The 22,020-nt window shown below is 35.9% G+C and overlaps 1 protein-coding gene across 8 annotated transcripts in view; it reads right to left on the bottom strand.

Moving 5' to 3' along the window:
* Nucleotides 1-2,086: 2,086 nt before the first annotated feature.
* Nucleotides 2,087-22,020, bottom strand: part of ZMYM4 (zinc finger MYM-type containing 4) — a 154,183-nt gene continuing 134,249 nt past the window's right edge. For all 8 annotated transcript variants that reach the window (XM_059377223.1, XM_059377225.1, XM_059377227.1 and 5 more), the window contains 7 exons: nt 20,663-20,834; nt 20,391-20,486; nt 17,924-18,075; nt 9,543-9,654; nt 7,860-8,108; nt 5,452-5,581; nt 2,087-4,598 (listed from right to left, as the gene is read on the bottom strand). In XM_059377223.1, the coding sequence (XP_059233206.1) occupies nt 4,391-4,598; nt 5,452-5,581; nt 7,860-8,108; nt 9,543-9,654; nt 17,924-18,075; nt 20,391-20,486; nt 20,663-20,834 (1,119 nt within the window). In that variant the 3' untranslated portion in view covers nt 2,087-4,390. The remainder of the gene's footprint in view (nt 4,599-5,451; nt 5,582-7,859; nt 8,109-9,542; nt 9,655-17,923; nt 18,076-20,390; nt 20,487-20,662; nt 20,835-22,020) is intronic.

The raw sequence follows: 22,020 nt of genomic DNA, 5'->3' as shown, positions 1-22,020 counted from the left end.
GGGTGTAATTACTTAAAAAATAAATAAAATAAAAATAATGAGTTTTCTCTTTCCAATACTGACAGTCTCTTTCTTTTTCTTCCTTATGGTCAGGATTAGAATTTCTAGTTCTATGTTAAGCAGTAGCATGACCCTGGGTGTAGTAAATCTGTTAGGAAATTCATTTGTTTACTTTAGCAGAGACCAAATAACAATGGCTGAAGTAAGACAGAAAGTTTCTGTCTTTCTCATGTGAAGGTCTGCGCTAGCAGGCAGTTCAGTAGAGAAGTGCCCCTGCCTTACAAGGTTAATGTGCTTTTGATATGCTGCCCTTTCCCACGCAGACAAAAGTGGGCTGCCATGAGCGTAGTGACATTCTGGCCCATTGAAAAGGGGAAATTACAAGACGAAGGCAAGCTCTTTCTTTCCATTTAAGGATGTGGCCTGCTAGTTATAAACGGTTTCCATCCCCTTGGTCAAAAGTCAGTCCCATGTTCACAGTTGCAAAGTAGCCTGGAAAATATAAGCGCTTACCAAAGAAACTACTGCCTAACTAAAACAAGGCAGAGGAGTACGCGGTTCTGTTAATGAAAGAAGAAGTGGGGAGATGTATATTGCTGTATAGTTGTCTTGCTCCCAAATCATGGGATATAACCATTACTAAGAAAATGAAATTTCGTTTCATTCAACTGCGGAAATTTCTGTAATTGAAAAAAAAAAAAGGTCTATCATGTATTTCCTCCTTCTTCTAACTAACTGTAGTAAGTTATCAGTGGATTTCTGTGATGTCAATTACTCTTCATATGTATATAAGCAAGAGTAAAAGAACTTAGGATTACATAAGGTACTTATTCTAAATATTTGATTCAAATCATATAGGATATTATGTTTTGCAGAATTGGAAGCACTGAGGTGCCTGGGTGGCCCAGTAGGTTAAACAAGCAGCTGCTGTTGGCTCAGGTCATGAACCCAGGGTCCTGGGATCGAGTACCAAACTGGGCTCCCTGCTCAGTGGAGAGTCTGCTTCTCCCCCCTCTACCTGCTGCTCCCCCTACTTGTGCTTTCTCTGTGTGTCAGATAAATCAATAAAATCTTGGGGGAAAAAAAAAAAGAATCAGAAGCACTGAACTTAGTGAAAATACAGGCTGCAGGAAGGGGATTAACCTTTATTTAAAATCTTGCTATATGCCTAGCAATGTTATGATAAAAAAATCTATCACATCCAAAAGCCTAACATGTGCCAAATTCATGAAAGTTATTCTTATTCCCACTTTGTAAGAAAACTGAGGCACACAGTAGTTAAGTGATTTACCTAAAGCTATACAACCAATAAGTAGAAAGACTAGGCTCCAAAGCCTCAGATCTTGCCACTCTGTAACAATGCCTCTCAATGATTATTCTTTCAACAATGATAATACACAGGAGGAACTAGGGGAATTAGTGCCTAATTCTTTCCTCAAATTTCAACTCACTACGACAGTGAACTTTTTAATTTGCATGGAAAATTAAATTCTGAATTTAATAGAAAACTGGGATTCATACGTAGAAACTCATTTTACTTTAGACTTCTTGGAAAAGTCCTGTTCTACAAAATTAGGAATGCCAAAAGGCAGTAGACAGAAATAGTCCATGTGGAATTGATAGTGGGTCTGCACAATACCCAGATAGAGTGAGAGTTGATAGAAAATGCCATTTAGTCTCACAATTACATATTTATCCTTAAGAAATAGATATATATTCTTTATCCCAGTCTCACAATTTCAGAATCATTCAAGGTGAACTGATGCAAGCTTTGTAAATCTCAAAAAACTTTGCTTGAAATGAAACATATACCTATAGACTACCTGGTATTTCTAAGCTTTCAGTGCTCTCCCTATAGTTAATTAACTAAAAATGGGAACGAGTCTTTTGATGGAAAAAGAAAACAAGTGAAAAAACTTCACAATGAAACAATATGCTTACTGCACTAAGTAAAAACCAAATAATTTATTTCCTGAAAACTGCTCTCTCTTAGTAATATACCATCTGTTGGCTCATACACATAAGGTTAAACAGAAAAAAAATATTTAAACTTTGTTCAAGACAAAGAAAAGGAATAACTCACCCATCAAATACAAATATACTATTTTATTCTAAGGGAATATTTCTGTAGTTTCTGCAAGGGGAAAACCCAAAAGTGGTTAAAAAACAAAAAAGAACAGAAAGGATAATTTAGATGTTTTGCTTGTTTGATGTTTTTTTTCCCTCCCCTGGAAATAAAAATGCAATTTTACATAATTTTAATAAAATTTTAAAAAGCAAATAGTCTGACACACATATCAACAGCTATGCTTATGAAGAATGACCAATAATTAATCAAGATTTTCTTTTACGTATTAATTTAGGGTCTGGACAACTCTGTGGACTAACATGCAATTGAAGTCCTGATACAGTCATTGACCTGGGTATTAGCTGTTCTCAGTTAAAATACAGACTTCTTTTTTTCTCTCTGGTGTTTTCTAACAAATGTATCTACTATGCCAACAATATTTGTTCTTGATACAACTACAGAAGGGGAAATGTTAGTGTTTATACAAACCATAAAATTTGTATAATGGGGGCTATTACAACTGATGTTTCTGGATAGTTTATTGGCAGACTTATCAGACAATCCAGTTGCTTTTCCTCCATATCAAACAAGATCTGGATGTAAGAAGTTTTCCAGTCAGAAATGACAAACACAGATGGAATTAATCATACAGAATTGGGGCAGATTTACTTCTTTCACAAAGTTCCTGGTAACCAAAACGAAATTCGTTACAGGCAGAGGGACAGAACCATCAGTATACAACGTCAAAAGGCCTACTTTTAAACTTTTATTGTACTTAAATGACTTTCATTTATTTAAAAAAAAAAAAAAAACCAAAACACCTGCCACCCCCATCTAAAAAATGGGATATACTGAAAAGTCTTTCAAGGTTAAAATTTCTAAGAGGCTTTTTGGACTTCTTGCATTTCTATTACAGGGTCAAATTCACCTCAGCTAAAGAAGTTCTGTGATTGGCCAACAACATAAAAGCTTTGAGTCAAAATTTTCTGGGGTAGAAGCTGAGAATGGAGATGAGGGAGATGGATTGATATGCCAAACACACCTATGACTTGCAATCCTCAAAGAGCTACTACAACAGCTAGAGTCTGGAATAATGCTATAAGACCTGCTGTGGATATGCAAGACAGTCAATGTCTTTGTATCCTAACCCCAGAATCCATATTTTCAAGTTTCTTAGGGCAATAAGATCATCTTCCAAATGCTTTATAGGAACGTACTAGGACCTTTTCTACCATAATTCTGACAGCTAAGTAATACTGTGTCTTTGTGGAATCACTCACAGGTTTGCCAGAATAAGGAGAGAGACTATTCTTTTTGAAATGACAAGGGCCTCCAGAAACTGGTGCAAAAGATAAAATAAGAGGATCTGGGAAACAGGAAGATAAAACAATGAGAGAAAAGCTGCCATTTGGGGATAAAATGAAAACAAAACAACCCCCATTTCTGTGTACCACAGCTCATGCTATGAGACAGCAGCAATAAAGGCTGCTGACACCCAGAGAAGTGGGCATTTTAGTGGGTTTTCCACAAACATTTCAAGACACTTGGGGTCTAATGGGCTCCACAGATTTTCTGTGTGCATAATCAGTTCGTGGAGTTTCAGCCCCTTTACCTCAATTTACCCACATCTAAACCCACAGCTGAGAAGGCTAGACCCAGAAAGTGAAGGGACACATTACTGTGTGAACAGCAGTGAAGGCCTTTTTCCCTGATGTGAGGGGCCCATGGCAAAAGCACCAGAGGCTTCTATCCTTCACAGAACTGGCTTGGCAGTGAAAATCAAAATCAAGACCACATCACTCTCTACCTTTTAAAAAAAAGTTGAGTATTTTTATTGGGTCTTCAAGTCTGGGTCCCACAGTCCTTATCTGATGTCACTCTTAGCTCTGCACTGATTTCTCCCCTGACGTGCACATAGGGCTTGCCCAAGTAGCCTACTGCAGCCAAGGTTTGATTCCAAAGCTACCTCTCTAAGGTCTAAGGTTACTATGGTAGAGTTTTATACAACAGTTTTCCTTAAAAATATTCCACAATTTGTTATTCCCAAACAAAATAAGATTATGCACCACTCAGAGAAATTGGTTAGTCATTCTGAAGATGTCTAAGAACTATATCACTGCCAAAGAACAACATTTCTCAGGTTCATATTCTTTCCTTCAGTTTTCATTTGTACATCCACACTGTGGTTCACGAGTCATCTGTTTTCCATTATCTTATAATCAAGTCAAGAGGACTTGGACTTGTACATCGTTTTCCAAAGCTGGATGCATTCACAGTTTGGTGCATACCCATGTGTATGAAAATAGGAACCCCACTTCCACTTTAATCTGATAATTCAACATCAGAGTCTTCTGATTTGGCTTTGGCAAGTTCTTCGTGTACCTCCCTCACCATGAGAATACGTGTTAACATGGTGTCCAGGGTCCCAGGGTCTATCGGGAATGTGGAGTACCACATGGGACTATTCGGAACACAGGAGCGCTCGGGTTGCAGGTAAAACACATCATTCCTCTGCTTCACACTTTCAGAACTATCCACAGGGGAAAAAAAAAGAAAGAAAGAAAGAAACTAAGGAAATTGGGGATCAGAAAATGTAGGAAATATGTAACTACTCTTTAATATAGTGGCTCTCGCCTTTTTCCCTACTGTGACTAATGTCATAGATAAGCGATGCACCCAGGGAGATAAGTAAGTTTACAAGCACTCACCCCCTGGTGCAACCTGTGACTGCACATTTTCTATACTCACCGGAGGTGAGTATAATGTTAACAGAAGACAAAGTATAAGTCGTTCATGAACTTTAGTATTTAAAACATTATTAGGAGCAACAAAAAATTCAACTCACATATGACACTATGGCTGAGAACCACATATCCTCAGCACCCAATATCCTGGAATGATCCCCAGGAGCATTCAGTACACATTACCACGGGGCAAACCCAGTCACTACATTTCTCTGAGAAAAAAGTGCTTTAGTGTGGCTCCTATAACTCTAAAGTCTTAAAGTTTCTGTAAGAGAAAGACCATTCAAAAAATAGAAATTCCTTAAAAATAAACTGTTTTTCTATTTACAGATTTAGGAGTACAACGTCTCCTCTTAAAATTTTTCCTAAATAAATAGCAAAATCACAACATAGTTACCACATAAAGGGTGAGCAACAGTTGTAAAGATCAAACAATAGCTGTGATTCTTGCTTTTGAAGAGATTTTTAGAAAAACAATTATCAAGATAAAGCAGTTTGTTTTTGGGTCCAAAATCCAGGCAGATATGAGAAAAGGGACAAAAAAAAAGTTGTATTTCTGATATTCAAGTATCTTAAATCCAAGACATGTTAACTACTTTTTGAACTGTGCTGAACCTAGTCCGGAGGAAGGCTGCTTACCATTTTGACAGGTAAAACTCATAAAGTCGGACTGGACATCGTAATGGGTTGTCAGTATTCTCTGCCATCTCCACACCCACTGGAACCTCATCATCTTCATTTCGTTTCCTTTTGCCAACAGTTAGTTTATCTTGAGATGGGAAATAATAATCAAAATATTAGAAGAATCTTTTCTTCCAGTCTCAAGACAGGCACTGAGCTTTGTTTCCAGTCAGAACTGTCAGTCCCTTCTCCTCCCATGAGCACTGACTGAGCACCTACGGAGGCCCTAGACAGTGTTTTAAGTACTGCTTAAAAGGACTGAACAAATCAAAGCCACCATTCTGCAAAATTTATGTTTTCCAGCTCATCAAAATGGGTCTAGCATGGCAAAATCATGGTACAGAGAGTTAGGTCCTAATTCTGAACCTGATTTTGCTATGAAATTTCATCAGGTATATCTAAAGCCACAGCAAGATAAAGAAGGGAAAAAAAGGGTTCTAAGTGCTCTTCTAGAAAGAAGAGATCAAGAGAGAAGTTGTCACCTCTTCACCTGAAAATATTTTTACCGTGGGGCATCAGAGTCCAGTGGGCATTATCAAGTTTCTTCTAGCTGTCATAGTATTATAAAAAATGGAATCGTTGTTGGGAAAAGAAATTCCAAGTTGACCATTTGATAAGAAAAGGGCAAGCCCTTTTCCCCAACAGAATTTTGTAGAGACCAAGGGTTATCAAAAAGAAACTGGGGTGAAGACATGGAAAGTAGAGCTGTTTCTTTCCTACTTTCTCCATTCAGGCTTTAAGAGAATATTAGTGGGTGGTGGATCTGCTGCAAACCTGAAGAAAAAGGTTTTCTTCTTTTCTTATAGCTGCTCTTAATAGGTGGCAAAGAACTTTCCCCAGCTTCCTGCATTAGTTATTACTTAAAATTCACCCCAGTTTTCTATTTAGAGGGTACCTAAATATAAAGGCTCATTCATTCAGAAAAGAAGCTGAACTTACTACCAGTCTTGTAAAGCACCTCATCAGAAAACAGGGAAATGTTACCTGATTGCCTCTCCCTGCCCCCAATATCAATAAGAGCATAAAGTGGGCTATATATGAGCAAAATAAAGGAGACAGGACATAGTCATGGGGTGAAAAAGCACTATGGTGTTACATTTTCTAAAGGAAAGGAGCAACTGAAAGAAAAGTTAACACAACCATGAACATCACAAGTATTCTTTACAGACTTTAGTTTCAGTAATTTTTAAAGTCTCACATTCAAAACATATATATATTTCATTCTTATCCCAAGAAAGTAACAACTTGACTTTTGGAATTTTAGAACTTACAATTTTGGTTAGAATTAATATGTTTAACTTCTAGTTCCATAATATGTTAGTTTTTTTAAAATGTTAAAAACAAACTACTACTGAGTAGGCTGTGTTGGGAATGTAAGACCATAAACCTTCTAAGAAAATTCTGACCACTGACATTACTCCACTGTGTACTAAACTGATACAGATCTTCCCTGACATACAATGGGGTTACAACCTGAAAAACCCACCCCGAACCAAAAATGCATTTAATACATGTAACCTTTCAAACACCATAGCTAAAACATGCTCGAAACACTTATATAGCCCACAACTCCGCAGAAATCCCCCAATACAAAGGCTATTTTATATTAAAGTATTGACTACCTCATGTCATTGATTAAATACTATACTAGAAAGTGAAAGGGCTGACTGGGTACAGAATGGCTATAAGCATACTGTCCACCCTTGTGATCCTTGGGCTGACTGGGAGCTGCAAACTGTTGCCGCCCAGCATCACAAGTGAGGATCATATTGCATTCCACTAGCCCAAGAAAATACCAAACCCACATTCAAAGTACAGTTTCTACTGAATGCATGCATGTTGCTTTTTCACGACTGAAAAGTTGGAAAATTATTAAGTCAAACACCATCTGCATACTCTAGGTCAGGTTTTAAGTTTCTTCAGAAATTGACAGTTAATATAAAGAGTTTTAGTTAGCTATTTTTTTAACTAAAAATCAATCAATCAAGATTTAGAAATAATAGGTTTAAAAATTAGGTTCCTTTAAACTAGCAATTGGGTGATCTATTAACTCTAAATCAGTGATTCTGACTCTTAGCTGTGTGTTTAAATTCTCTGGAAAGTTTTACAATACAGATTTATTTGGGCTCTACTTCTGACCATTAAATCCGAATTTCTAATTTAAAAGCCAATAAAAGTACAGTGAAGCACGTGATCGTGGCAAGTCTTTAACCTAGCCTTGGCAATAAAAAAGCATCTATACTCTAAAGCTACATCTAAAGCTACACTCTTCCATGTCTAGAATTTTTAGTTATCCTTCTGTGATAAGTCTCTATTTACATACTAACCGGACTTCGAATAAAAATCTCACAAACTCCACCACACACCTGGTTCTGACTCTTGCTTTTGTAAAGGTGGAAAGAACCTCAGATATGTCATCTTGGTGCTATACTTCAGAGTCCTAGTCCGTCTCATCACATGGGCAAAGGAAAGCTTCAAGTGTTCAGTCACATTCTTGAGTTGAAAGTATTTGGTATTGAAGAAAAGGAGGGTGTTCAAGAGGACGATGGGTGAGTAGGCGCCCAGCTGTTTGCACTCCCACAAATGCTCTTCTTCAATGCGAGAGAACATGTAACCTGCACCGAAGAAGGGGGAAAGCAGTAACAGTACTAAGCTCCCGCTAAACAGGACCAAGTAATAAATTCTCAGACAGGACTATTAAAGGAAACGACCCATTGTTCCCCTCTCCCCTCCTCCCTTCTATGGAAAATCAGAAAAGGCACCCCAAAGAGCGAGCAGATGAGTCCAATGAAGCAGACGCCATGAGCAATCCTCTGAAACAGTTTTAATCCATTGTTATTTTAGACCAGGGTTTGGCTAACTTTTTTTGTAAAGGGCCAGATGGTAAATATTTCAAGTACTGTGGGACACGGAGGCTCTGAACAACTCTGTTGTTACCGAAGATGGGGAGCAGCAGACAATATGGAAATAAACAGGTGTGGTGTGTACCAATAAAGTTTACTTATACACAGAAATTTAAATTTCATACAATTTTAATTTTCATTTCTCACAAAATATTACTCTTCTTTAGATTTTCTCCAACCATTTGTAACTCAAGGAACTATACAGAAACAGGAAGCATGCCAGATCAAGCAGTTTGCAGACTCCTGTTTGAGATCATTATGCTTACTATTAACTGGTTCAGTTTCATTTTAACTCAGATCATTAAAAGGCAGCTACCTCCCTCATACACCCTCTTATTTTAAAATTACATTAAGAGTGATTACTGTGATGACATATATGGGATTCTTTTTGAAAAGCAGGTGTCCTACAGAAGAATTAAGATGAGTACACCTTTAAGTGCACACTCCTCATGACAGCCTTTAAACGCAGGTCCTTTCTCATGTTCTCACCAATCCTCTTTGTTGCTGCTTATGCATTCTATTCTTGGGAGAATAACCACAAGCAAGAATGTATTACTTCCAACTCTATCTCCCTTGTCTCTTCTTTGGATGCTAAATGCATCAAGACACCACCCTGCTCAGAATGCTTCAAAGGTGCTCTCTGCCCAAAAGGGGCACAAAATCCTAAACGTCACGGTCAACCTCTCTGTTCACAGCCAAGGAGCCTAAGACCAGGAGTAAATGAGGAAGTTGTCCAACAACGTATGGTCAAAGATAATTCAACAATGAAGACTTAACTCCTCTAACAACCAGTACAGGGTACTGATAACGAACTACTGAGGAAGGTCCACCGCTTTACTTCTACAGTCTAGAAGTAAAGTATATGTTAGCTGCTGGTATAGTGTTCAACTTCACTGACACTACCAAACCAAAAATGGCTTCTAAAAAGTAAATACAACTTCCAGTTTTATTTTTGTTACACTGTATGGAAGTTATAATTTTACTAAAATCAATAATAAACCAAAGAGTTTCTCCTCAGAAGTCCAAATATGCTATAAATCAAGACAGAAATATAAATGAACAATTTATAAAAAGATAATCATAAAAATTAAGCACTTTAGGAAGGCATATCATGAAAAGAATCAAAATAAAAGATAAGCATCCTACCATTAGGAAGTATTGTAGGTTCCCATATTTTCAAGAGTTTGGTAAGTTCAATCATAAATCTGGAATAGGGCTCAGTAAAAATGTTATCTATTCTACCATTTTCAAACAGGTACTACAAGAGAAAAAATGGAAACATATATGTTGATACAAAGAAAACACAAGCTTTTTAAAAAAGATTATTTGAAGGAATAAAGTTTACCCTTAATTTTAGCCCTTAACATTGTGAACCATTTTAAGGAAGCACCTTGACATACCAGGATGCAAACTATAAGGTCCTTTTCATATGAACTATCAATATCCCAACCACTGAGCTTGCAAAGTAAAATTTTCTATTTCCTTTTTAAAACATGCATGATACAGGATAATTATAATAAATACTACAAGTACCTTTTACTCAGTTCATGAAACTGATATACTAAAAACTGGTTCTAATTTGTATTTTCCAAATCATTTTTCAAACTAACAGGATCTGAATGCAAATGTACTCTCAGAAGTTTTTGGTTTTATAGCCTAGTCACAAGATCACTTCTTGAAATAATTCAGTTAGCTAGTGTCAGGGGACCTAAAGATACCCAAGTTTTAAACCACAGCTCTCAGCTCTCTGCCCTGCAACCCAGCTTTCAAAAAGTTCAAGTCCAATTATGGGATATAATACTATCCTAATTATAACAAAGAATCATTTCACAGAATGGGAAACATGAAACAACGTGGGTAAAGTACTGCTAAAAAACATCTTGAGGGTAGAGGTCAGGTAGATGACATCACTCAGAGAAATAATATGAGAATTTATAGAACAACACAAGGTATAATTACATGCCGAAAATCTTTTGCTGTTTTTGAGATTCGGTATTTTTGACTTATTTTTCTATGGCTATTTTGGTTTTCTGCTCTTCTATCCAATGTGTGACCTGGAGAAAAACTTTAGTTACATTTGTTCTGGCTAGTGAAAATTATAAGCCATTTCAACATACATTTTTAATAGGCCTCTTCAAAGGCAATTCATGACATTGCCAGATTACAGTTTTACTGTTGAGAAGTATTCACCTTTTTCTTTTTTTTTTTTTTTAAAGATTTTATTTATTTACTTGAGAGAGAGACAGTGAGAGAGAACATGAACAAGAAGGTCAGAGAGAGAAGCAGACTCCCCATGGAGCTGGGAGCCCGAAGCGGGACTCGATCCCGGGACTCCAGGATCATGACCTGAGCCGAAGGCAGTCGTCCAACCAACTGAGCCACCCAGGTGTCCCGTCACCTTTTTCTTCTTTTAATAATTTTCACAACCTAAAAATATATATCCTCATTACAGAAAAAAGTTAAAATACAGAGAAAGTAGAAGAATGACATACTCCAACTCACTACATATTAGAAATACAGAGCTGAGTTTTATACCTTTACTCAAACGCATGAATCATATAAAATAAAAGTTTTAAAAATCACTTTCCCCCTTGGACCAGGAAAAAGACAAAATTGCCTGTTCTTGCCACTTCCATTTAACATTGTACGTGAAGTCCTAGCCAGAGTAACCAGGCAGGATAAACAAAGGCATTCAAATAGGAAAGGTTCTAAAGAGTAAAACTACCTGTTTATAAATGACATAAGCCTACATACAGAAAATTCTCATACATACAAACACATGAAATTGTTATTAGAGTTAATAAATGAATTCAGCAGTTAACAGGATAAAAGCAACAGAAAAATCACTTGCAAAGAACAATCCAAAAAGGAAATTAAGAAAACAATTCAATTTACAATTGTATCAGAAAGAATAGAATAAATTCAACCAAGGAGGTACATGACTGACACACTTAAAACTACCAGAAGGAAAAAAAAAGTTAAGAAATTAAAGAATACTTAAGAAAAATATCTCATGGGGTGCCTGGGTGGCTCAGTGGGCTAAAGCCTCTGCCTTAGGCTCAGGTCATGATCCCAGGTTCCTGGGATTGAGCCCCGCATCGGGCTCTCTGCTCAGCAGGGAGACTGCTCTCCCCTTCTTTCTCTGCCTACTTGTGATCTCTGTCTGTCAAATAAATAAATAAATAAATAAATAAATAAATAAATAAATAGAATCTTTAAAAAAAAAACAAAACTCGTATTCATGGATCTGAAGAGAATACTAGTAAAATGGCAATATTGCCAAAGGCAATCTACAGATTCAGTGCTATCCTATCAAAATCTCAATTTTTTAATTTTTTATTTTTTTGTAGAAAAGGAAAAGCCAATCCTCAAAGTCATATGGAATTGCAAGGAGCCTTGAAGAATCACACTTCTCTATTTCAAAATTTAGTAAAAAGCAACAGTAATCAAAAGTGTATATTGCCGTATGATTAACCATGCAGACCAATGTATTAGAATTGGAAGTCCAAAATGAGCACATGTCAAATGATTTTCAACAAGGATGCTAAAACAGACCATTCAATGGAAAAAGAACAGTCTCTTCAACAAAAGGTGATATCTACATACCCAGTTATCCCTAACTCACACGTCTCCCTACCCTGCATGAGATTTAAAAAAGAACTCAAAATGAATCAATGATATAAGAACTAAAACCATAAAACTCTTAAAAGGAGACAGAGGGGTAAATTTTCATGAATTTCAATTTGACAATGGATTCTTAGATAAAACACCAAAAGCATAAGTAACAGGAAAACTGAACATCAAAATTCAAAATTTTTATGTATATTTTTATGCATACATATGTATACTAACAAGAGAATGAAAAGAAAACCTGGAGACTAAGAAAAAATATTTGCAAATCACATTATCTGATAAAGGGTTTAATATTCAGAATATAAAAAGAAATCCTACAACTCAACAACAAAAAGACAAATGACCCAATACAGAAATGGAGCAAAGGACGTAAATATTTATCCAAAGAGGACAAAAAGGAATGGCCAACGAGCGCATGAAAAAATGCTCAATAGCATTTAGTCATTAGGGAAAGGCAAACCAAAACTACAATGAGATATTACCTCACAGCCATTAGATGACTATTAAGAAAAAAGGAAATGAACAAATGTTGGCAAGGCTATGGAATACAAATAGAACCCTCATACACTGTTGCTGAGAACATAAAATGGTACAGCCACTGTAGAAAATGGTTTGGTGGTTTTCCAACAAGCTAATCATAGAGTTACCACATGACCATGCGATTCCACCTGTAGGTATAAGACTCAAAAGAACTAACAACAAACGTTCAAACAAAATCCTGTACATGAATGTTCACAGTTCGTTCACAGTATCATTCACCTTTCGTGATAGCCAAAAGATAGAAACTGCTCAAATGTCTATAAACAGATGAGTAAATAAACAAAATGTGGTATACACCCAAGCATTAAATAATTTGTACACCAAAGGAGTGAAGTACTGATTCACGCTACAACATAGGTGAACTCTATGTTGCAAGAGGCCAGACACAAAAGGCCACATAAAATTGTGTAATTCTATTCAAATGAATAGGCAAATCCATAGAGATAGAAAGCAGATTTAGGTTGCCAGAGATGAAACGGAGGAGGTAAGAGGGAGTGGCTACTTAATGGGAATGATATTTCCATTTAGGGTATTAAAGTTTAGAGCAACATAGTGATGAGATTGTAAAACATCCTGAATGTACTAAATGCCACTGAATTGTACACTTTAAAATGGTTAAGTTTTGGGCGCCTGGGTGGCTCAGTGGGTTAAGCCGCTGCCTTCAGCTCAGATCATGATCTCAGAGTCCTGGGATCGAGTCCCACATCAGGCTCTCTGCTCAGCGGAGAGTCTGCTTCCCTCTCTCTCTCTCTGCCTGCCTCTCCATCTACTTGTGATTTCTCTCTGTCAAATAAATAAATAAATAAAATCTTAAAAAATAAATAAATAAAATGGTTAAGTTTTATGATAGTGTATTTTATCATAACATAAATATTGCACTACACTACTTTAAAAATATGTCTCTAAGAGTTTTCCATGTAAATATATATAAAAGCAATTCACTGCTTTTTAACTACTCTTTCCAGGAATACTGTATTCAACAGTACAGACAGATTATAGATGATTGAACCATTATTATTTTGATGAACATAAAGATGGTTTCCAATTTTTTGCTGCTAAAAACAATGCTACAATGAAAATACCAGTACATGTCTATGTACAAGTGTGTGCATTTCTTTGGGGAAAAATACTGATCAATGGATTTACTAGATGGAAGAATCTACATGCATTTAAAGTTTTGTTTTGTTTTAAGATTTTGAAGTAATCTCTATATTCAACATGGGACTCAAATTCATAACCCCAAGACCAAGAGTTGCATACTTCACTCACTGAACCAGCCACGCACCCCTCCATCCATTTCAAGTTTTAATAGTCACATCAACTTGCCCTCTGAAAAGGCCCCCACACAAGAAAAATGTACACCTATCTTCACTAATACTTGGTATTACCAAACTTTTCAAATCTTTCAATTTTTAATCAGCCTAATGGGTGAAATTTTTCTTTGGTTATAGTTGAACACCCTTCATATTAGAGAGGTGGTCCACCAAAGTGATCGTAAGGTCAGACTCTGAAAATAAACCATCTGGATTCATAGCCTGGCCCTGCCAATTAATATCCTGGGAACTTCAGGCAAGTTTTAACTCACTGTGCCTCAGCAGAAAATGGTGATGATGAGAGTCCTTACACATCAAAGGGGCACACTAACAAATAAATGAGTTAAAATATGAAATAAGCTTATATTAATACATAGCAAACACAGTAAATGATTGTTAGGCATTCCTATACATTATATCTGTTGGCTGTTGATTTTCCTTGTTACTTGTCTATTTGTTTCTTTTGTCAATCATCCCCCTTCTTGGCTAATGTTAACAGTGGTGGCCCAGGTGTTGATATTTCAGTTGAATTTAGTTTATTTCTTTACATTTTTATGTATTTCCAAAATTCTTTACAATAAGCAAAATTATTTTTATAATCAGAAAAAAAGCAGGACATTTGAGATGTCAACATAAGTAACTTTAAAAATCTTTCCAGGAAAGTTATTATTTGTCAAAATTGGTAAAAGGCTCATAATATTTATTTTCTAAAACAATCAGCTGATAATTTATTAACTTACATAATCTTTTTATTAGTATTTTATACTCATTTATAACTATAAACATGATAAATACACTAGAAAAAACTTTCATAAGTTTATGACTTATCTCATAAATTAGAGAGTATTTTATAGGTACCAGAGTATTTGGTATGCAAAGCAGTCAAATGCTTTTGACTGAAATCACAGCAACAACGTTTTGATTATATTCAAATCAGAACAGGAATCACTACCACACTTGACATCTCCACTGATAAAACCACAAAATGTTCTTTAGATTCATAATATCATAAACTCTATAAGTACAGGAAGTCTGTTTAGAGTCTTCACAATTTTTACCTAACCAAAATGCACACATGGTAATAAATTTTATTGGTTGAAAGAACCTACAAAAATCCTCTCGTATGCTGATTTTAAAAATTATCTTTTACAATCAAGGAACTGAACCAAAATATAAAGGGAGCAATAATTAAATAAGGAAAGTACTCTTTTGAATCTAGGGGAAGTGAATGCAGCTTGCATAACTAGATACCATTGCAAACATTATTCATCAGAAATATATTTGTATCATGTACAAAAGTGAATTTCAGATGTATTAAAGATAATCTTAAAAAATTATTTTTTGGAAATAAATTAATGAGAATTTGAGTACTTAAAAGTAGGAAGTCCATATTAAGCAACACAGAAAAACGAGGAATTTTAAAGGAAAATAAATGATTATTAAACTATGTAAAAATGAAAAATTTTTAAATGGCAAATATACAAACAAAAACTGGAAGACAAAAATATACTGGAAAAACCTGTTTCAAGCATTTACATCAGAGTTCCTATCCCCGACATAAAAGAGATCCTAGAGACGGAAAGGAAAAATCTGAATGACCAACAGCATAAAAAGATTCTACTTTATAAAACTGGAAAATACAAACTGGAGCCTAGACCATAACAACATTAAAAAGAAGAGAATTCAAGAAACGGGCATGCATAACACTGCTGGTAAAGCTGTAAATTAACCATTCTGGGTAGTAAAATGAAAATCTGTATTTGGGGGTGCCTAGGTGGCTCAGTTGGTTAAGCATCTGCCTTCAGGTGCGGTCATGATTCAAGGATCCCCGGATTAAGCCCTACCACCTCTGGCTTCCTGCTTAATGGAGCGTCTGCCTCTCCCTCTCTCTCTGTCCCTCCCCGCACCCATGCTCTGTCTCTCTCTTAAATAAATAAATGAAATCTTTAAAAAAAAAAAAAAAAAAAAAAAGAGGGGCACCTGAATGGCTCAGTGGGTTAAAGCCTCTCTGCCTTCATTCAGCTCAGGTCATGATCTCAGGGTCCTGAGATTGAGCCCCAAATCGGGCTCTCTGCTCAGCAGGGAGACTGCCTCCTCGCTTCCCTCTCTGCCTACTTGTGATTTCTGTCTGTCAAATAAATAAATAAATAAATAAATAAATAAATAAATAAATAAAATCTTCTTTTAAAAAAGGAAAGAAAGAAGGAAAGAAAAACCTATATATGCTTTAACCTAAAAATAAAAGCGCCAGTTTATCAGGCATTCAAGTAAAATATTTACCAAAGCACTGTTTTTAAGAATAAGGGGGAGTAACCTGAATACTTTAAAAGAAGAAAGGGTGAATAACTGGTATACTCATATTCTGCAGTATTATGCTGCTTGCTTTTATAAAGGAAGCAATTTGATTTATACTCACCTGGAGGGACACACAGATTGAGAAAAGTAAGCTGCAAAAGAATGTGTATGGTAACAACCCCATTTTGCTAAAAACTAAACACATCTAAAATATCTATACACATTCATAAATGTGTAGCACAGGACAGATGCAACACTGGTTATCAGAGACTGGGAATGAAAGAGAAAAAATTATCCTTATATGCGTTCAACTCACTGTTTTAACAGTTACACTGAGCACACACTACTTTTATAATTTAAAAACAAAACTTTAGGAATGAATGCCTAAATAAAAGAATATCCTCCCCACCATACAAATGGAAGAAAATCTGGCAAATAGAGAAAAAAAAAAAAATTTAACAACATCCAGAGCCTTACCACCCGAGATGATAACCACTATCAACCTATTTTGGTGCATTTCGTTTTATTACATATTTATAGGACTGGTTTTTAAATCACTGTATGTTAACATATACCAAAGCACACAGAATTCATACTCTCATTTTGTTCATTTAATGCTTTAATATTATATTTTTACATGTTATCAGAAGTTACTCTGTGAACAATTTTTATTGGCTACATAATATGCAACTTTATAAATATACCATAATTTACTTAAACATAATACTCTGGGGGGCGGGGGTCTGGGTGGTTCACTGGGTTAAAGCCTATGCCTTCAGCTCAGGTCATGATCCCGGTGTCATGGGATTGAGCCCCGCATCAGGTTCTCTGCTCAGAGGGGAGCCTGCTTCCTTCTCTCTCTCTCTGCCTGCCTCTCTGCCTACTTGGGATCTCTATCTGTCAAATAAGTAAATAAAATCTCTGGGGGGCATTGAAGTTATTTCTTTTTTTTTTTTTATTTAGAAGTTATTTCTGATTTTGTGCAAACGATGTCTGAACTTCAGAGTATTAGCCCTATCAGATTCCCAGAAAGTATTACTGGCGAAAGAGTATGAACATTCAAAAATATTCCTGAAACATGTGCTCAAAACTGCTTTCTAGAAAGTGTGTACTAATTACCAACAGCTATGAAGGCAAATTCCCTTCACAGAATTCATATCAACAAAAACTGTTATAATTTTTTTTTGCTAATGTGATAGACAAATAATGGTATATATTTTTATTTTGTTTTAAGATTTTACTTCTTTACTTGAGAGAAAGAGCACATGAAAAGACAGAGAAGAAGCAGACTCCCTGCTTAGTAGGGAATCCAACATTGGGCTCGATCCTAGGACCCTGGAATCATGACCTAAGCTGAAGATAGCTGCTTACCCGACTGAGCCACCCAGGTACCTCTGTTATTTTAATATGCATTTAAAAAAATTTTAATGAAACCACATGATCTACATAAACACATATACACATACAGTCACCTATGTCACTTTTTGTGAATTTTGTTATTTTTGCCTTTTTTGTCCATAACTGAATAAAATGCACTATCCTCAATTTCTGTTCTTCTACTAACAGTCTCAATTTGACTTATGATATGATCAAGACTTTTAAACCAGGGGAAGTGGTTCATTAAGAACAGAGTATAAAAGGAATACCAAACGACCACATACACTATAATTTTTCAACTTGAATCAAAGGAGCTATCAAAATTATTAAAAACGCAATATATTTTAGAACAATTACTGAAACTGATACCTGCTGAATTCCAAGGCACAAGTATAAGATACTGTCTGGATCATATTTTTCACCATTTGGTCTCCGCACCTCTTGGATAAACTGGCATAAACCCAAACTCAACTCAGCGAAAGTGCAGGACAGAATATCTTCCTTCAGCTTGATAGAACGGACTACGAAAAGGTAGAAAACATCTGAAATATTAACTTATTAAAAAACATTAACTTATGAGAAACACAGTAACATTATTCACTGAAAAACTACTGACTACTACTGTGGGCTCAGGCACTGTAGTGTACACTGGTGAATACATGGATTACAGATAAACCCGATCTCAAGGCTTTTTCAGTTAAAGAAATAAAAACAATGCAGTGCACCATGTGTAACATGTGCTATGACGGGTTGAATTTAAGAAGGATTCTAGGAAAGCAAATGAGGACCATCTATCTGACAGGGAAGGGTCAGGTGAGATTCTGGAGGATGCGACACAAATGCCAGACCCTGAAAGGTTTAAAAGAGTTAAACAAATGAATAAAGAATGGTAATCTAAGGACATAAAAATATTCACCAAAGCATATTCCACAAAATACTAGTAACATGAGAGCTGGAGAAAACCGGGATTCTAAGATCTGATAAATTTAGAAAACAGCAGCATAGGGGCGCCTGGGTGGCTCAGTGGGTTAAGCCGCTGCCTTCGGCTCAGGTCATGATCACAGAGTCCTGGGATCGAGTCCCGCATCGGGCTCTCTGCTCAGCAGAGAGCCTGCTTCCCTCTCTCTCTCTCTGCCTGCCTCTCCATCTACTTGTGATTTCTCTCTGTCAAATAAATAAATAAAATCTTTAAAAAAAAAAAAAAAAAAGAAAAGAAAACAGCAGCATATTATATCAGTGTCTAAAGAATTTTCAAAGATATATAAAAAGAGGTTTATTAAAGGTTCTGAGAGTATCTGTATAAAAATGCTGTGTAACTTCCTCTAACTCAGATTAGAATAGAGAACACTTCAAATAACATACAACATCTTCATGACCCTAGAAATGCTGAATACAGAAAAATGAAGATTGAGGGGACTCAGATGTACAGGAAAAAATCAAGAAGGGTAGATCAGGGTAGACTGTCGTAAATCTAACCTAGCATATTAAGGCTTTGAAGACAACTAGGAACTGAATTAATTTTACCAGGAGAGTGACCCAATTTGATTTGCAGAGATCCTATAAAAATTGCAGATCCTACAATTTGATATGTAGAGAAACTACTCCAGTAGAGACTCTACTTCAATTCGGATTAAAGTGGAAGCACTCTTTCTAGTCACTGCTACTCTGCATTTAGACAAGTTTGCATGTTTTCAAAGACGCACCTGAGCTTCCCTGATTTGGTTTTGCAAAAGGTAAATGGTGGTTCAGAAGGGCAAGGACCATGTTTGACCTTTTCACCAAAGTAACTAACCACCATGCATGGTACATACCTGGTACATAAATTCAGTACTTTTTGGATGAATGAATAGCAGAAATGAGTAGGCATCTCCTGCGGTTATCGCATTTAGGCCTGGTAGTCTAATATAATATTACCTCTTCATTCTCCCTACCCCTTTCTTCTTTAAAACAAAGAGTGTTGTGGTTCAAATTGGGAGTTAAAGGGCATAATAAACCTCCCTCACAGAAGTATACTTTTATCACTCAGCAGAGATTATACATGATCTGCAGGAACTCAGTGAGTCAGTCACAGACCACAGCAGCCAGTAACTGCTCCAATAAGGAGAGTGACATGTACCTAAAAGCCAGCAGGGTGGACTGAGATGAAGCCAAGAGTGCACGCAATTACCTGGTTGTTAAAAAGAAGGTATAGTTGGAAAGAGGCAAAATATCTAGTGACAAAGACATATTCATCCATTCCTGCCATGCCCATCTCATTCCACAAAGATTATAGCAAGTATCTTACATAAAACACAGATAATAAAAAAGAAAATAAAAACTAAAAACAAAAGTTTAGAATAGGAACTTCAATACCAGGGAAGAAAAAAGTTCAAGTAGACTCTAAAATTAAACACTGCTGCTCTATGTGAATTGTTTATTGGGTCCCAAATTTCCTAGCACCCAGTCTCATAGAGGTTATTATTAGGAAAAATTCCCACAGAAGAGAAAAGGCTTTTCCAGGTATTTTTCTCAACACCACCACCAGAAGCAGAAGTGTTACACTGGGTTCCATATGGGTTATTTTACAGATAAGGGCTCAAGAATACAGATTTGAGTCACCCACATGATGTTAGAGAAAGGAACACAATTCCTCATATTTGTGTAACAGATTCATGCCCATACAACCTTACCTTTATAACAAGCTCTTTATAATTGAGAACAGGATATTAATTTCTCTTTTACCATAAAACTCCAAATTTTAAACAATCTCAAATATTCCCATTTACAAATTTAAAATTGGCAATAATATTAAAAGTGATTCAGAGAATTCAGACTACAAAGAGAGAAATGATTTTACCTCTACAGCTTGGGTCTGAGGATTCTTGAGAGAGTGCATGGTCTTGAGAACTTCCTAAAGAGTCAGAACATGGGCTAGATGCAGCATGTTCAATACCTGACAAGAAGAGAAAAAGAAATAAGAAGTTTAAATAAAAATGGGAAAATTTAACACCAAAACCAAAGTTTTATACAGTTTTGACCTAGTAGGTATCCCTTTTGTATAGATTGATGACTTGAATTATATAACTCCAACCCTCTCAATCAAGACACAAATTCATGCTGTGTATTTACCGCCACATTTCAGATCCCCCTGCTCTTCCTTGGCATTTTTCCACTGAACCCAGTTCTTCCAGGCATTTACCCCATACATGTATTTCAGTGTCATCCCAGACACTGAACACCCCTGAAAGGCTCCTTGAATAAGACTTCTGGGCTCCACAGCTACTATAGACTTCTTCCGTCCCTGTAAGAATTTCAAAAATTCACAGAATATAAAATTTAGTTATGAATCTTTAAGAAACACAGTTCTCAATGAAAGAAAAAAATAAATTTACAGAACACACAATTAACTATTAGACCCTAAAGATTCAAGCTTTTCAAGCTAGAAAGAGTTTTAGAGGTTAATCAAAACCACATGAGAAAAAAAGAGAGAGCTGAAATGCAGGACTCTAATAATTTCTAACATTAAGTACTCACTATGTTCCAGATACTGAACCCACCCAATGAGGTATGAATAACCGTTATTACCACTCAGGTCTACTTCATGGAACAGATGAGCAGATCCATTCTGGGATACAAAAAAGACCCCATATATTCTCTAATTACAATCAAATCAAACTAGAAACCAATAATGAAATGATGTTAAGAAAATTCTCGAGAATTAGAAATTAAGCAACACATTTATAAATACCCATGGTCAAAGAAGAAACCACAAATGCAATTAGAAAGTATTCTGAACTTCAGTGAAAATGAAGACATCAATTTTTCCCCCATAATACTAAAGCTTACAATGACATTTATAATATTAAAATGTTTCTATGAAAAATAAATCAAAGTCTAAAATCAAGAATCAAAGCTTTACTTTATGAAACTAGAAAAAAGTAGACCACATTAAAACCCAAAGTAAGAGGGGCATCTGGATGGCTCAGTCAGTTAAGCATCTGGCTCTCGAGTTCAGCTCAGGTCATGATTTTGGGGTCATGAGATCAAGCCCCACATCAGGCTCTACACTGGGCATGGAGCCTGCTCACCTGCCTGGGATTCTCTCTCCCTCTCCCTATGTCTGCCTTTCTCTGTCTGTCTCTACCACACACTAAATATAAATGAATAAATAAATAAGATAAAACCCAAAGTAAGGAAAATTAAAGAAATAATAAAAATAAGGAAAAAAATCAATAAAAATGGGATAGAGGATAAAAATAATAAAATTAAAAAGCTGGTTCTTTCAAAAAATTTTTTAAAAAATCAATACATTTCTAGCTAGAATGATCAGGAAAAAAAAGACAGAAAACATAAATTACCAATACCTGACCCTAGGTACATTAAAAGGGGAGTTAAGAGAATGCAGTCATGCCCATAAACTTGATAAGGCAGATGAAGGAATTTCCTGAAAGACACAAACTAACAAAGCTTGCTCTAGAAGAGATAAC

This window comes from Mustela nigripes, chromosome 14, assembly GCF_022355385.1.
Source record: "Mustela nigripes isolate SB6536 chromosome 14, MUSNIG.SB6536, whole genome shotgun sequence".
Lineage (NCBI taxonomy): Eukaryota > Metazoa > Chordata > Mammalia > Carnivora > Mustelidae > Mustela > Mustela nigripes.
This window is presented reverse-complemented; position numbering and strand designations above follow the sequence as displayed.